We start from the raw sequence: 15,650 nt of genomic DNA on the forward strand, positions 1-15,650 counted from the left end.
GAAATACCTGAAATCTGTTTTTTTCTGGTCAGGTATGTTTTTTCACTGTTCATGAGCAAGGTACTTTAATTTGTCAGGGATTTTTGTGTTTTTTTAGATTTTTTTTTATTCAAAATCAATATTTTATTTTATTAAATTACAATTTGGTACATTTTTATTTATTATCTCTTTTAAGTGCATAATGTGAACATTTACACGGGAAACAGCGCCCCTAGCGTCTTAATATATTATTATCGGTGCTTTTTTTTTATGAAAACATTTATCATTTTCCATTTCTCCAAAGGAAAGAGAAGTAGGGTTTTTGATTTAATATGATACAAGAATCGTTCCTAAAAATGTTCCCTAATCCGTTATTCATTAACAAAACCAAACGGTTTCTGTTCAATTAAATGTGACGTTTTAGATAAGAAAAAAAAGGGAAATAGCTCATTTTTGTAATTGAGTGCCAGGGTATTTTCTTATTGGGTTTGCATGTTCTTCCTTTTGGCTTCTCTTTAGGTTTATTTTAATTGTGTAAACAGAATTAAATCATATATGTCTAGTTCTGATTTTTATAACACAAAGAGAGACTTCATTTTTTTTTTGCTTTTTTGAAATGCAAAAACTAACATTCAAATTTCTGCCAATCAATTACAAACCCTCAAAAGAGACCAGTGTGTTTTTCAGTGTAATATTTTGCATGTTTAAGCATAAATAAGTTCTTGTTTTTTTTATCAATTGATCAAAACCAGATTTATGACGTTTTTTGGTTCTTTTTTTAAAAACTTTATTTAAACAAAGTAAGTACAAACAAGTAAGGCAATAGTAACAGTACAAATCTGAGGAAGGAAAAGTAGAGGCAGATTTAAAAAATGAAGTACAAGGCATTGTTGATAAGGAACAAAAAAATAATAAAAGGAATATCTGATAATAATGAAATAATTATTAACAAGGCAACAAGGGGATTCGTGTTAGGATTGCTGAACATCTGTGGGAAAACCCATCAGTATTTCTGTCAGGTGTTCGTATGATTCGATACATTTAAGAGATTTAAAATACAACTTGAATTCAGATTAAAAAAAGATTAAAGATTGGGGATAATCTTAACACTCTTTGTTTATGAATAAATAATTTTGCTAAACACAAAATTAGGTTACAACAGAGTTCTATTGTTTTGGTTTTCAATAATACTCCAAAAGTTACCCATATCTCTAGAAATAGATTCAAGAAGTGCAATTTTTTTATTTAATCCATGTTTCTAAGCACTTCCAAAATGTTTTATTGCATTCATAGAAGACATGGTCAATTGTTTCTATATCACTTTAAAAGAATGAGCATTTATTGTCATCAATATTAAAACAAATTCTTAGTAGTTCTTATGGGGGGTAAATTGCATTTTAAGTTTTATAATGAGTTTCTTTAGCTTTTGGTTGTATGGGGGGTAGATAAAGAGTTCTCAGTGTTTCAATTGATTTTTTCTCAAATTTGCAAAGAATGTTATTAGAATGTTATAATTTAAACTTAATTTTTGGTCAGTGATTGATGGTTCAAATAATAGATAAGTTGGTTAGTTGTGGGGTCATGGACTTATGAAGTCGCAGTAGATGTATGTCTTGAAATCCATACAATAACCATACACTTAAAGCTGATTCAAATCACGCGAGAATTCAAAACTAGAGCACTGTGGCGACGAGATTACAGTAGTGGTGGAGAGTTTTTGTCAGAGTGGGAGGAAGCGAAGTGAGAGCATAGGGGGAGGTGAGAGCTACAATACATACAAATACATAAACAGGCCGAGGGAAACAAATTCATCATGGCGTCAGGGGATACCCTGTACATTGAGACGGACGGGACTGAGATGCCAGCAGAAATAGTGGAACTGCATGAAATTGAGGTGGAAACCATTGAGACGACAGTTGTCGGAGAGGACGGCGAACAACAGCCGATGATCGCATTGCAGCCTCTGGATGATCCGCACCAGCTCCATTCGCACCAGGAGGTGATTCTGGTGCAGACCAGGGAAGAGGTGGTTGGAGAGGAGGACTCGGAACTGCACACGGAGGACGGGTATGAGGATCAGATCCTGATCCCGGTGCCAGCCGTTGAGGAGGACTACATCGAGCATACTCTGGTTACTGTAGCCGGGAGAGGCTCGTCCGCAGGTCGGGTTAAGAAGAGTGGGAGCGGGAAGAAAGCTGGCAAGAAAAGCTTCCTGACTGGCGTAGAGATGGGCCGAAAGTGGGAGCAGAAGCAGGTCCAGATAAAGACTCTGGAGGGGGAGTTTTCAGTAACTATGTGGGCTTCAGGTGAGTCGGTGGTGAATCCATGCATGCTGCTAATGTCGCTTTGTTCTCGGTGTGAGCGGGCCCGACTGAGGCCTTGTCCTCTGCTTGTTGGATTATTTTTAACTGCTCAAAACGGTTTAAAGTCTCTCTGAAAGATGTTTGTTTTTATGGGAAGCCATGTTTTATGTGTCAATGGGCGCCGCCATATTTCCCCGGTCCAGAAAGTATGGCGGCCCGAAAAAATGGCGTTTATTTGGCCGACGAAGATGGCGGCGACAAGGGGAGCGATGGCTGCTAGCTCCGCTGGGCCGCTGTGGCGCAGTTCAGTTAGCGGCAGTACGAGATGCCTTCAGGGACGCCTCCGACTTTACAGTTCTGGGACTTTAAACGAAAGACCCAGTATTTAATATCAGGCTTGAAAAATAAATCTTTAATCCCGTTTCAAAAACAACGCAAAGATGAAGTATATTTTGTTTTATATAAAGCGATTTATTTTCCTTTTAATTCAACATGCTTTACTGGGAAATACTGTGGCAGGGTTTAAAAAATAAAAAAAAATAAAAACGAGAAATACATCTAAATAAAATAAACGCCAGGCTTTTCGTAATAAGAATAATGCCATATAAGGCAAAGACAAGACAAGAACTGGGTCGTGTTTGACCTTTGAGGGAAGGCTAAATAAACACTAAACATGTTTTTTTTCCTCTGTGTTGACATTTTGTCACGATTATTTTATATACATGTAGAAGAACAATTTTCGGTCATTTTGTAACCTTTTATAGGAAATGTTTAAAATGTAAACGTAACTGATAAATCAAGTAAGAACAGCTGTAAGTGGTCATACTTTGGGTCAGTCTGTTTGAAATTAACTTTAAAAGTTAAAATATGATATGGGATCTTAAAAATGTGTCTGCAGATCTGTTTGCCTAGGAGAACAAACAGTAAAACAGACTTTCGCTATATCAATGCATCCATACGCTGCATTTGAAAGGCATGAATATTACGTCTATAATCATGCATAAGGAATTTGTTGCTTTTTAATGCATCCATCTAGCCTTTTAATCACTAAACTTTTATTTAATAGTAAATTGTTTGTTGTTTGTATGGAAAAAATGCTTGCTGTATTCACATAATTTTACAAATTAAAGATGTCTTGATTAATCTAGTATTTCTAATCCATCACATGCTTAAACTGATGTCGTGTTTACTTTCTTTCTGTTCCACTCTCAGATGACAAGAAGGACATCGAGCATGAGCAGCTCTCAGAGGAAAACTCTCCTCCTGATTATTCTGAATATATGACAGGGAAGAAGCTCCCACCAGGAGGTATTCCAGGCATTGACCTGTCAGATCCCAAACAGCTGGCAGAGTTTGCACGGTAGGAACTTGTACACGACTACATTAAGTGCAACATTTAAAATTGGATTAACACATTTAACTCTCTGGTGTTGCACAAATACGTCAGTGTTCATGTTTGTAGCTTAAAAGCATCACCTTCATTTGTGCTGCAGAATGAAGCCAAGGAAAGTCAAAGAAGATGATGCACCCAGGACAATAGCCTGTCCGCATAAAGTAAGTTAAATGTGTTCCTGTGATTAGATTCACTAATAGTGGAACGGATCCCTGAGTTTGGTATTTTTCCTATCAGCAGCATGTTTGAGAGGTTCCTGGAAAATGACTGTTATTGTGTTTGTTCCCCTCTTAGGGATGCACCAAGATGTTCAGGGACAACTCTGCGATGAGGAAGCACTTGCACACCCACGGGCCTCGTGTGCACGTCTGCGCAGAGTGCGGCAAAGCCTTTGTGGAGAGTTCAAAGCTGAAAAGGCATCAGTTGGTTCACACAGGAGAGAAACCTTTCCAAGTGAGTTTCTTCTTTCTACATGTTCAAAAATTTTAAGTGCATGAATACAAAATGAAAAAAAAAAAAAAAAATTATACAATTTGATCTAATTGTATATTTTTCTTTCCTATCTCGTCTCTCTAGTGCACGTTTGAAGGATGTGGAAAACGCTTCTCTCTGGACTTTAACTTGCGCACTCATGTGCGGATTCACACCGGCGACCGCCCGTATGTTTGTCCCTTTGATGGCTGCAACAAGAAATTTGCTCAGTCTACCAACCTGAAGTCTCACATCCTCACACACGCCAAAGCCAAAAATAACCAGTAAAGTTTCCCACAAGGAACTGGATTCAGAAACAGCAGGAAAACTGGAGGACTTTAGCTCCGTCTGCTTCTGGGAAAACTGACTCGATGTTGCTTGAACTGCTTTTTCTGTGAGATGACTCTCTTTGTATTGCAAATATAGAAAAAAAAACATACATTTTTGTGAAGCTTTTGATAAAAAATGGAGGTTTGAGGGAGGGGGTTGCAAACAAATCAACCCGTTTGAGCTGGTCCCCCACACTTTGGCTCTAAATGGAAGGAATATTTTAGTTTCTTCTGATTAAGATATTAATTTGTGAATCTGCACCTGGAAAACTTATTTATACCTTTACACAAATAGTTATGTAATTTGCATTAATCTTCACCATTTTCTCAGTTTTGTACCGTTCCCTAAGTGTGCATATTGTACACGGTTAGATGTAAGCTTTGTGGTCTGTATGTGTCCCGTCGGCCTTCATGCAAGGGTCCAGTTTTAGTTTTGCTTCTCTTTGTTCTCGTTCATGGAGCTGTTTGTGAGGAGATCACACAGGAACAGCATTTCATATTCTTATCATGTAGATGAAAACCATGTGCTTTTTCCCTCACCAGTAGATATTGATTAAATTGTTTCTTCCTATTGAATAACTGATCTAGAACGTGTGATTTGTGTGGTCAAAGGTCAAACTCTTACCGGTAGTAAGCAGCTGTTGTAGCTGTCATTACCTTTGAGGACAAGCCAGGAGCTGTTCCAGTTCTAGTTAATGATTAAACCAATCAGGTTAATAAACCTTCTCAGAAGATTTAACAGGGATGTGGAGCATATTTAACTACGATTTATATGCATGGATGACTGTAATATTCAGAGTGATAGTTAATCTTTGGCTAAATGAGACCTTTAACAGACCAGGTTAGTGTTTAAAGTGGAGTTCAAGCATCTAGAGGAAATATTTAGCTGCCATAAGGCAAGCAGGTCGGGATTGGAATTTTGGGTATTTCTGCACATGCAATGTTAAATATCCTGTGCATAAGTGTGGCTGATAAGATCACATGATGCTGCTGTAATGTGTGTTTATTGTAGTAATGGGATATGCTGAGAGTGAACTGGAAACCAGAGGCCTTGGGAGAATTTGCAATGGAAATTAGGTTTCCTCACAGTTTGCTTGTTTCACTCCAGAGGAGCTCCTTTTCAAATTCATTATAATGGAAAACGTATGAGTATACATTTCCAGTTTTTATTCATAATTCTGGTTTGCAGCTCACAAATAAAAATAAAAAAAATCCACTCATATAATAACGCAGCTGTTACACATTTTAAAGCAGAAACGAGGGCCTACTAACAAGTATGTCTATGTACCATGGACCAACTTTGTAGAATTTCTTACAATATTGATAAAAGTGAACGAAAATATAAAAAAATACAATCAAGACTTTTCTTGGAATTAATTGTGTGTACCAGAAGTAACCTCAGTCACAATTTATTAAAGCTTCCACATCTTTCTTCCATTTAACTTTCCATTCACGCTGCACTAAACCCTCTGAATAAGCAGCTTCTGTTTGTGGTCATTAAGTCAGCAGTCTTCATTTGCTTGTGCAGACCATAATTTCATATTTCTGTTTAAAAATCCTCTTATTTTGGTCTCAGTTCTCTAATGTATGAGAAACAATTCCACTATCTGCCATAATCTAAATTAAACTAAAATGTAAAGCAGGGTTTCTGTAGGTCATTAAAAGTCATTAAATTATTATTTTTAAATCGTGGCATTAAAATGCTTCGGAAAAGAAGCTTGAGGCGGAGAAAAGGCTAGAGAATGGGGAAAAAATGCAAATTTGAACCAAAGTGGCGGAAAAACGAGGAACTTGGGACATGGCGGCAGCCTGTCCATGCTGATGGATTTAGCCATATATATATATATATATATATATATATATATATATATATATATATAAATAAGTCATGGGTATTTGCTGATTGCATTAAGATTATTTCTAAGAGCATTAAATAAGAGTTACTTTTTTTAGATTCCGTTCTCAAAGTTCCTGGGCTGTAATGTTCGACCTTAAGTAAAATATCTTAAATAAAGGTGATGGTATTATGGGGTTAGCTGTAAAATCCTTATAAAAAAAAAAGACATTATTTAAAACGTCCAAAAAAAATCAAATTTTAATCGTTGCTTCTGCACAATACATTTCAATTCATTTCCCCATTTTAGGTGCAATGAATTAACAGAAAAAAACAAAATCATATCTGATTTGTGGTTTTGCAAGTACTGTAAAAAGTGCATTGTGGGTAAATTAGCTGAATCATTTCCAAACCCACATCAAACAGTGCATTTTGTTCATAGTCATCAGGAACAGATAAAAATGTTAAGCCACAAAATAATCTTCCTGTTTTATCTAAACATATAAAAGATGTTAAAGCTTCATGCATCTTAGGATCAAATGAAGATTCGCTGTAGAGACAAAAGTAAAAGGACATACATCATTACTTAAAATTCGTTCTTAAAAGCTGTCTGAGTTTTTCTAAACTTGTTTTACTTTAGCCTAACAATAATAAAAAAAAACTACTCAAGTTTACAATTTTTCCATGTCTAGAATTTAAATGACTCCTAAAGAGGAAACAAAGATTTCTCACAGACTTTAGAAAAATATTGTTCAGTAAACTGCAAAATAAGGCCACAGCAGTAATGCTAAGTTAATTCCATCTTTAAAATGTTCACGGCTTAAACCTGGGCAGGTGCCGAAACTCCTTATGAATCATGAATCATGCAAAACATAAATGATAAAAATCACAAAACTACAGCAGCAGTAATCCAGTATCCTGTTTCCACTGTCCTGCCTTTGGCATCAAGAACCTGATCGGAGTGGAGCCCACACTCTCAGGGCGCATTAGCGCCCCGTTCAGCTCTGGGTTGGTTCTGTTCAATCAGACAGCAGCGCAGACAGCAGGGCAGGGTAGTTTGGTGTCCCCCAGCCTGTGACAGGGTCCCATGACGGAGCGGCACAGAAGCCATTCCCCTGAACCTGTTCGTCCAGACAGCCCTCATGACATCCTTCAGTTACCTGGAGAGAAAAACAGGTTGATGATCGGCTGCAGGGTTTCCTTTCACCTAAAACATCTTCACTACAGACTCATCAAGTTGATTGTTTTTGTATTAATATAATCTTGAAATGTTTCAGATCAGATTTAATATAAGAGGATTTTCAAACATGGGTTCAATGCCCCCATCCCCAACACCAAAACTGGTTTTACCACCCTTCATCTGTTAAAGATTCTTTAAAGGTATAGTGGAGGATTTTGGCAAATTTTTAAGAGACCCGCCCTCTCCACATTCACAGCCTTGCACCCGCTCCAGAGAGGGAAGGCCTATTAAACGCGTAGGAGAGCATGCATGAGCCCATTTCTCCTCCAGGAGGTGCAGGTATGCAATAAGACGCTCAATAGGATGGATCTCATCTCACCCATATTTATATATAAAAAGTTTACCCGCAAATAAGACTACTGGCACATAAAAAAAATAAATAAATAAAAAATCATGACATGCTTGTATGTATGTGTGTGCTGCAGTGGAAATTTGAACTTGTTTGCGGGATAAATTAGAATCTGTGGCCACCCTATAACTGCTAACAATGCAAAATACAAAAAAACATAAACTTATCTTTCCTGGAAAGTTACAAAACAGAGGTAGATAACTTTTACTAGCAGTGATGTGAAATGCCAAACTTTACCAGTGGAGTAGAAACTGCAGCTGAGGCATAGTTGGGGAGACCGGCCTGTGCTTTTAGTGTACGCCATCGCCAGAAAGAATTTCCCAAAAAAACTCTTGTATCATTGCTCTCTTCTGAGGCCTTTATCTTCTTCTTATACACTTTGTAGAGACTTTTTCTTATACGACCCTCGGCCATATTCAAAGAACCGCGGTGAGAAAGGCAAACTTGACTGGATGAAAACATAGCTCACCACAGACCTAGACCTGAAAGTGAGGATGCGCAAATAAGATATAGCTAACAGGACAAGTACGTAGGATGGCCTTACGTAAACAGATCACCGGAATGATTGATAATTAGGAGGACCACTTATTCAGATGATCCACCCGGAAATAAAAGATCCTCCTCTATACCTTTAACATCCCTATGAAAACTTTTGCGCCACTTTAGGTCCAGCTGAAGTGGAAACTGCATGTTTAATTAGATCACTCCCAAACCATTTAGGGGGTTGGGGTAACAAACAGACAGCAGATATTCTCATTTACCATTTATAGTTTGATTGTCTTCATTTGACAATTAATACGTTGTCTTTTTGTTTGTTTTTTTGATGATGCCTAATGTAACAGGAGCCACATCTTCTGATCATATACATATTTTTTTTCCCATACATAAGGGACTGATTTATTTTTAGTGTTCTCAATGATTTCATTCATGGTCAATCAAGTGTTGAATCATGAGGCTAGTGAAGCCTGCAGAGCTTTAGACGTACTTTTTAAACTCCTGGTTTAAAATAAAAGCCTCTAGATTGGGGAAAGATATTTGCTTCATGAATCTTTAAGCTTACTTTGTGCTATCAGTTACTTTTTAAAGGATTTCATCAGATGGTAATCAGCCATCTGTGTGGCTAGTTCCAGAAAAAGTAGATAATTGTCAAAACAAATAAAATCAAACCTTGAATAAATCTATTAGAGAGTAGATAGTCTCACAGCGCTGGATTTTCATCCAAATTGTTATAATCTTATATCTGGATTGGTTGGATTTACATCTTAAGAGTAAACAAAGGCGACGTACGTCGAACAGGCCCGGTCCTTTAAGCTTGTAGAGGCGGGGGTTGAGGAAGCCGAGCGCAGGCAAGCCCTTCGACAGACGCTGGCCGTTGATGAGAGCCAGCATGCCTCCAACCACAGGAGTTGAAGCCTGGGGGGGGATAACTGAAGTTACAAACAATTGAAGAATGCAAAGAATGACACCTTATCTTTAAAGGCATACTTCCTATTCCAACTGTCATATCTGCTGAACGTGTGCAAGTTTCAAAATACTTCACTATGTTACAGGGAGCAACAAGACATCAATCACTGCTAATCTAAAATAGCTTTAACCGCTAAAAAAATTTTTTTAGCAGAAACTTTAACAATGTTTGGTTGATTTTACCGAGGTTCCGGACACCCAGGGGATGGGCACTCTGTTGCTGACCACCCAGTAATTATCCGATAGTGCAGCTATGTCTGGGTAGGCCCTGCCGCTCGTATTGAAGTATGACTGAGGAGGGAGAGTCGCTTTTACACTCTTCAGGTACCCCTGCACTGCACTGGCCTAAAGAAGAAAGAGGAAAAAAAAACAATTGATTAATATTAAGGAAAAAAGAAAAAGAATTCAAATGACAGTTAAAGGTTTAGTGGAGGATGTTCTTCTTCCGGGTGGATCAGCAAAATAAGTGGTCTTCCTAATTGTCAATCATTCTGGTGATGTTTAAGTAAGGCCGTCCTACATGCTCGTCCCCATTTTCACTTACCTGTGGGAAATAGTGGGAAATTGCACATCTTTTGGAAAGTAAGCTTGTATGAGCAATACAAATAGCAAATTTTAAACAGCACGTGCACGAGGAGAAAAGGGCTCGTGCACGCTCTCGCACGCATTTAATAGCCGCTCCCTCTCGGGAGCAGGGGGCATTGTTCTGCATGTGCATTGTTCTTATTTTTAAGTGGAGAGGGCTGGTCTTTGCAAAAATTTGCAGGAAAAAAAAAAATCCTCCATTATACCTTTAACATTGTGTGTTGATAAATGTGCATAAAAGCTGCACGTCTGTACCTGGTAGTCTGGCATCTTGAAGACGTTGCTGAAGCCTCCTCCACTAATGTAATGTGTGACTTCATAGGTTACTTTAAACGGGTTCTTAAAAGTGGTTCCTCCTACTGTCGTCACATAGGGGCTGAAAGAAAGAGCCGCTTTTAGTTGATTCATTTCCTGTTCCCCTGCTACATAAACACACACATTTCGAAAAGGTTTGACTTTCGCCTGGGAACGATTTTCGGCCCTGGCATTTCTCCATCTACACCGGCCAGCTTATGGACCACTTATGTCATATGCGTGCATTTGAAATATGAGACGAATACACATATGAATACACATTGTGGATTAATCAATTTATCTTCAAGCATCACACGACAACCATCAACAAGACTTCTATAATGCAGTATTACTGGCTTTGGTTATTAACACAGACGCGACATGGACTACTGCTGCGTAACGTCCCCACTCGCCACATCAGCACGGTTGCCAGATGTCACTGACTCACATTTTGCACCATTTTACCCATAGACGGCCGACCTAAACTGCCAGATTGGGAAACATCCCAACCTGGCAACAAGGCAACAAGATGGGAAACGTTAGCCTTTAGATGCAAAACCCCATCATGCACTGCAACATATATTTGCAAAAACATTCTAACATAAATTCGCCAAATATAAGAGGAACTTAGTAGTTTGGTTTAAAGAAAGCATTTTAGTTTTATTATATTTTAGTTTGCTGCAAGGATTTTACAGTTTGAAGAAATAGAAAATTCCACCATATGCCATCACAAGGAAAGGCTATATATACTGCATGCATCATTTAGGTAGTTAACATTGTATTACTTCTTGAGCTCCTCGAGTTATTTACTGTCACAGGTAGGAGCTTCGGCCGGAGCGTTAGTGTTGGGGCCAGTATGATTTAAGGAGGGCCGGTCCTAGCACGCTGAAATTAGGACCGGCCCGCCAGGCAAACGCCCGGTATCACTGATTTAAAGTCTGAGCCTGTTTGCAACCAAAACCTTTAATGTCTTTTCGTGGGAATTTAGGTGGTATACTGACCAAGAGTAGTACATAGTTCTAAAGTGAGAGGAAAATGGTGGATGGTTCAATAAAAAAAATTTGTAAAGCACATTTAAAGATCCTCAGGCGTTTGCACATCTAGACGCTAACGTTTACCTGGAAGCAGGAAAGCTGGGCCTGAACGTGTTCTCATCTTTCCCCAGATGTCTGCACCCGGCTCCGCTGTCACCTGAATACGACAATATCGAGATGAAAATAAAACATAAACATAGAAATTTATGAATGAAACATAAACATAGAAATTTAAAGCCTAATAAAGAGGCTCTCCAGTCTTCATCCAGTTTGCTATCAGTGTTTTTTAACTGGGCCCCAAATGTTATTGTCCCCATTATATGTATAGAAGTATTGAGTCAGTTTGGAGACAGTAAGGAGTAGAGAGTACAACTGTCTGTGTTAAAATAAAAAGGCCTAAAAAAAAAAACAAACAGAAAAAAAAAATCTACTTTAGCACAGTGAAAAAAATTATACCACACTGCAAACCTGAAGGACACCCAGCAGCCTTTGTTACACAGAAAAGGTCACAAACCCAAAATCATCTGAGGTTTTAATGCTGAATTTTCTTTTTTTTTTTAACTTTAACCATAATAGTTTTAGTTCAACAAATGACAAAATGACAGCTTTTTGTTTCTCAGCTGAGGTTTTTCTGAATTGTTCCTTTCAATAAAAGGAAGTTGCAGTTCTTTCATGACCGAGTATCACATGCATCATTAATCACATGTCCAATAACCTTATAACCTACTACAGCTCTCCCACAGATGCTCTGCTGATGCAGCAGGACAGCTTTTGCTGAATTTCTCCAAGCAGCTACTGACCAGAGGCAAAGAGCAAAGAAATCCCCCTGACGCCGGCCTTCATAAACTCTGTGTTTATGCGCATCATGTAGGCGGTGGACAGGCTGTCCTCGTCGTCCCCGTAGCTGATGGTGTGAACCCAGGGCAGGTCGGACATGTTGCTGAGCAGGACCATCCACTGGAGGAAGGGCTCCTGAGATTCATGGCGGCCTGGACAGGAACCGGAAGAACACGTTAAACTAAAGATAGTTACCAAAAAAATAAAAAAAACATATAAACTTACATAAAAGTTTTAAATAACAAAAAAAATTTTGATGCGTTTATTGATTTACTGCTTTACTTTAACAGTGGTATTTTCACACTGTTTATTTTGTTTTTGGTTGATTCAACCTGCAGTCATGTGGCTGTTTTTTTAAAGTCCACTCAGCTTCCTGCACATTTCTTATTACCTTCACTAGGAAGCTTATGTTTTTAGGAGTTTGTGTGTGTGTGTCTGTTGATAACTTGAAAAATTATGAAAAAATGTTAATGACATTTTTACCAGAGGTTCGACTTTGGTAAAGATGATTAGAAGCAGAATAGAGGCTTTGCACAGACAGCACTGTCTCTATCCGCTTGTCTGAGCTCAGCTCTTAAAAACGTGGAATTACAGAAGAATAGATTATTTGTACACGTTTGTCTTCAGACAAACCTGGATTAGTGAAGACCCATGTGGAGATGTTGGCTCCAGTGCTCATGATGTACTCGACGTCCAGGCTGGCCTCCAGGCCAGCTTTCCCTCCTCCCTGGGTGCCAACAACACGATCCACCTCAGAGCGGTGCTGGAAGGTCCGACCAAAAATAGCCATGAACTCAGCCAGGTCAGCTGGGTGGTAGTACTGCTCTAAGAACTAAAGGAATGAAGAGTGATTATCAGAGCGGAACGTTCTACGTCTACGAATTATAGGCTTCATCACAAGCAAACAGTGGGTCAAACCTGCGCAACGGCCTGGCTGTTGTTCTGAGACGTCCCAACATCAGCTGCGGTCAGATTGTAGCGGGCCCTCAGGATGGCCGGAGTCACTCCGAGGTGGACCCCAGCCTTAGATGGCGGCTGGTTCAGGCTGACGTGTTTCTGTCTGGGTGGGACGCGGTGAAGGCCTCCAACTATTGTGGGAAAAACAAAATGGCAAAATGGCACTAAAAAAACAAAATAAAAACACAGCATGCACTGCATCGCTGCTAAAGAGCAAACGCTCACCAAAATCTAGGTGGTGGTGAACCTCATCATGGACAGAATATGGACCTGAAGACCTCACGATGGACTGGCCATCTCTGACGTAGCGGTGAAATCTACTTCCTGGGAGGAGTGTCTCTGCAACCCTTCATTAAAAAACAGTAAAATTACACCAAATTATAAGTAATTCTCCAGCAAAGTGAGAACTGAAGGGCAGAAAACTAAAGCCTGTGTCACACCTTGACTAGTTAGCCTGAATATGCCAGATGCACGTAAAATCTGGCAAAAACGATGGCATACCTCGTATAAGTTATGAGTATGGTTTGTATAAGTTATGAGCATGCTGAAACACGTTGGCATACGCAGAGTACATCAACTTTCCGATGTATGCCAGCGTATGCAAAACGTGGGCCATAAACTACAGGTAAGTCATCTGATCGTTGACATACGTGGTGTCCTATGAGTAACCTCTGCATAACTTATCAAGAACTTATCTCCAACGCATATCAACATATTTGACGTGTTCCAGATGACCGCTGAAAGTGTTTTTAACTTAGAGCTACTGTATAATGACGTATTGGCTTGTAACATACAGTATCAAGATCATTACGCTGCCGTGTGTTATGCATAAGTTAGGCAGTCATTGGACATACGCTCTGGACTTATTATGAATATGCTATGTATTTGCCCAAAATTGAAAAAAATACATAGAAAGTTCAGCGTATGCCAGCGTTTTAGCAGGTTCTGCGCTGCAAGGTATACGTTGGCTAAATCGGCAAGGTGTGAGAGGGGCTTTAGGCAGAAAACATCTGACTTCTTTTGCTTTTTTGTCAAACTTAAATGTCTTGACCCACAAACTAAAGTCCATACCAGACGAAGACACCCTGAAAAAAACATAAACAAAACTTGTTTGAGAGAAATGTTATTAATGATGGGAGAAAATAGCGGTCAAAATCCACGAGTCTGTTTAAAAATAAAATAAATTTCCACCAAAATCTTTTCCACCAAGATTTCAAAATTCCAAATTCAAGAATCCTGTCAAGAAATCCTTAAAATCGTACCAGTCCAACAACATGAAGTAGGCTAATGAATGTCTAAAAAAAACATCAAGAGTTGAGAAAGAGTTACAAAATTATTTCTAAAGCTTTGTTATACTAACTACGACAGGGAGAACCATTATCCATAAACATAACAAACATGCAACATCAGCAATAGTGGTTGACCGACCAGAATTACTGCAAGAAAGAAGCAACCTCTGATCTAGAAGGTCAAGATCTCAGAACATCATTGTAATAAGAATTAGATTACCGGTACTATGTGAATGAGAACGAGTTCTAACTGACCTATCAGATTAATTCAAGCTTAAATTTAAAATACTTTTAAAAGGAATCATACTGATGTACATAGGTATCTCATCTAGGAGGTCACACCAGAAACGAGAATCTAAAGCACTGCAGGCATCACCTGTAAGTTTCGTTTAAAGCTCACGATTTAACAGCAACAGAGCGACAGATGTAAAGAAATGCTCTGTGCACTGATGAGAATACAGTGAGACTTTTTAGAAGATAAATCTAAATACTAATTCAGAAAAGAGTAATAATTTGAGCGTTGAACTGGCTTTTGACTTTAAAATAACATTTTTACTTTAATATATCTGCTTCTAAGTCCCAGTGATATAATTTAAGTGTTTAATTGACACCTGTGGGGACTTTCATCTCCCCCTACCATGTCTGGACAGAAACTGCAACTGTTCTCACTGTAAAACTAACAGCTTTACGGCAGCCCAATGCAAAGCCAATGGCATCAATAGTCACAAACCCTCACTGCCGCACTCACCAATAATCATACAGCACTTTTGGATTTAGGAGGTTTATAACATGGCAGAGAGGGAAACACAGGCAAAGAAAAGCTTTGAAGAGGAAAGGAGGTGAAAATGTGAATCAGATTGGAAAGTTTAATCAAAGACGTCAAACAGGAACAAGGATGCAAAACTGATGCAGACCTGGTAATGTTGCTATTGGACCACATCTGTTAGTGTTAATATTGTGACTTTAGATGGATCCATTTTGGACGTCACTAAAAACATGGAGAGGCTGAATGACTTTATTATGCAAATAAACACCTATTAACTCGTGAGGCAGACTTACACTTTATTGACTTGCATAAAAGAAATTATGTATTATTCAACGATCTATTGAGAAAAAGAAAAGACTAATCACCTCTTCAGATATTTTGTTCTGACGGGTTTTCCAGCTGCTTTCAGAGTGACGGGGAGGGCAATCAGTACCATTTTTATCACTTTGTTCCGCTTTAAAGGTATACTATGCAACCGGTGTTGATTTTCCAGCGAGGCTCCCCCCAGAGGGCGAAAGTAAAAGTG

The 15,650-nt window shown here is 38.7% G+C and overlaps 2 protein-coding genes across 2 annotated transcripts in view; one reads left to right on the forward strand and one right to left on the reverse strand.

Moving 5' to 3' along the window:
• The first annotated feature begins 1,693 nt into the window (after positions 1 to 1,693).
• Positions 1,694 to 5,051, forward strand: LOC107087587 (transcriptional repressor protein YY1-like). The gene is made up of 5 exons (XM_015379245.1): positions 1,694 to 2,285; positions 3,495 to 3,642; positions 3,776 to 3,836; positions 3,970 to 4,128; positions 4,252 to 5,051. Exons 1-5 carry the CDS (start codon positions 1,793 to 1,795, stop codon positions 4,432 to 4,434), a joined length of 1,044 nt encoding a protein of 347 aa, XP_015234731.1. The 5' UTR covers positions 1,694 to 1,792; the 3' UTR covers positions 4,435 to 5,051.
• A 1,485-nt stretch (positions 5,052 to 6,536) lies between these two features.
• The window catches only part of tpp1 (tripeptidyl peptidase I), a 13,833-nt gene continuing 4,719 nt past the window's right edge, over positions 6,537 to 15,650 (reverse strand). The window contains exons 5-13 of the mRNA XM_015379208.1: positions 13,295 to 13,416; positions 13,031 to 13,200; positions 12,746 to 12,944; positions 12,076 to 12,264; positions 11,360 to 11,432; positions 10,203 to 10,323; positions 9,546 to 9,707; positions 9,186 to 9,311; positions 6,537 to 7,469 (exon numbers count right to left, since the gene is read on the reverse strand). Of these exons, the coding sequence (XP_015234694.1) occupies positions 7,329 to 7,469; positions 9,186 to 9,311; positions 9,546 to 9,707; positions 10,203 to 10,323; positions 11,360 to 11,432; positions 12,076 to 12,264; positions 12,746 to 12,944; positions 13,031 to 13,200; positions 13,295 to 13,416 (1,303 nt within the window). The 3' untranslated portion in view covers positions 6,537 to 7,328. The remainder of the gene's footprint in view (positions 7,470 to 9,185; positions 9,312 to 9,545; positions 9,708 to 10,202; positions 10,324 to 11,359; positions 11,433 to 12,075; positions 12,265 to 12,745; positions 12,945 to 13,030; positions 13,201 to 13,294; positions 13,417 to 15,650) is intronic.

The sequence above is a fragment of the Cyprinodon variegatus genome, unplaced genomic scaffold (genome assembly GCF_000732505.1).
Source record: "Cyprinodon variegatus isolate N-32 unplaced genomic scaffold, C_variegatus-1.0 Scaffold187, whole genome shotgun sequence".
Taxonomy (NCBI): Eukaryota; Metazoa; Chordata; class Actinopteri; order Cyprinodontiformes; family Cyprinodontidae; genus Cyprinodon; species Cyprinodon variegatus.

Excerpts from the sequence above, each read along its gene's own strand:
- LOC107087587 (XM_015379245.1), top strand. The coding sequence starts at position 1,793 with ATGGCGTCAGGGGATACCCTGTACATTGAGACGGACGGGACTGAGATG. Across the intron at positions 3,837-3,969 it reads CAATAGCCTGTCCGCATAAA|GGATGCACCAAGATGTTCAG; the intron begins GTAAGTTAAATG and ends TTCCCCTCTTAG. Across the intron at positions 4,129-4,251 it reads CAGGAGAGAAACCTTTCCAA|TGCACGTTTGAAGGATGTGG; the intron begins GTGAGTTTCTTC and ends TCGTCTCTCTAG.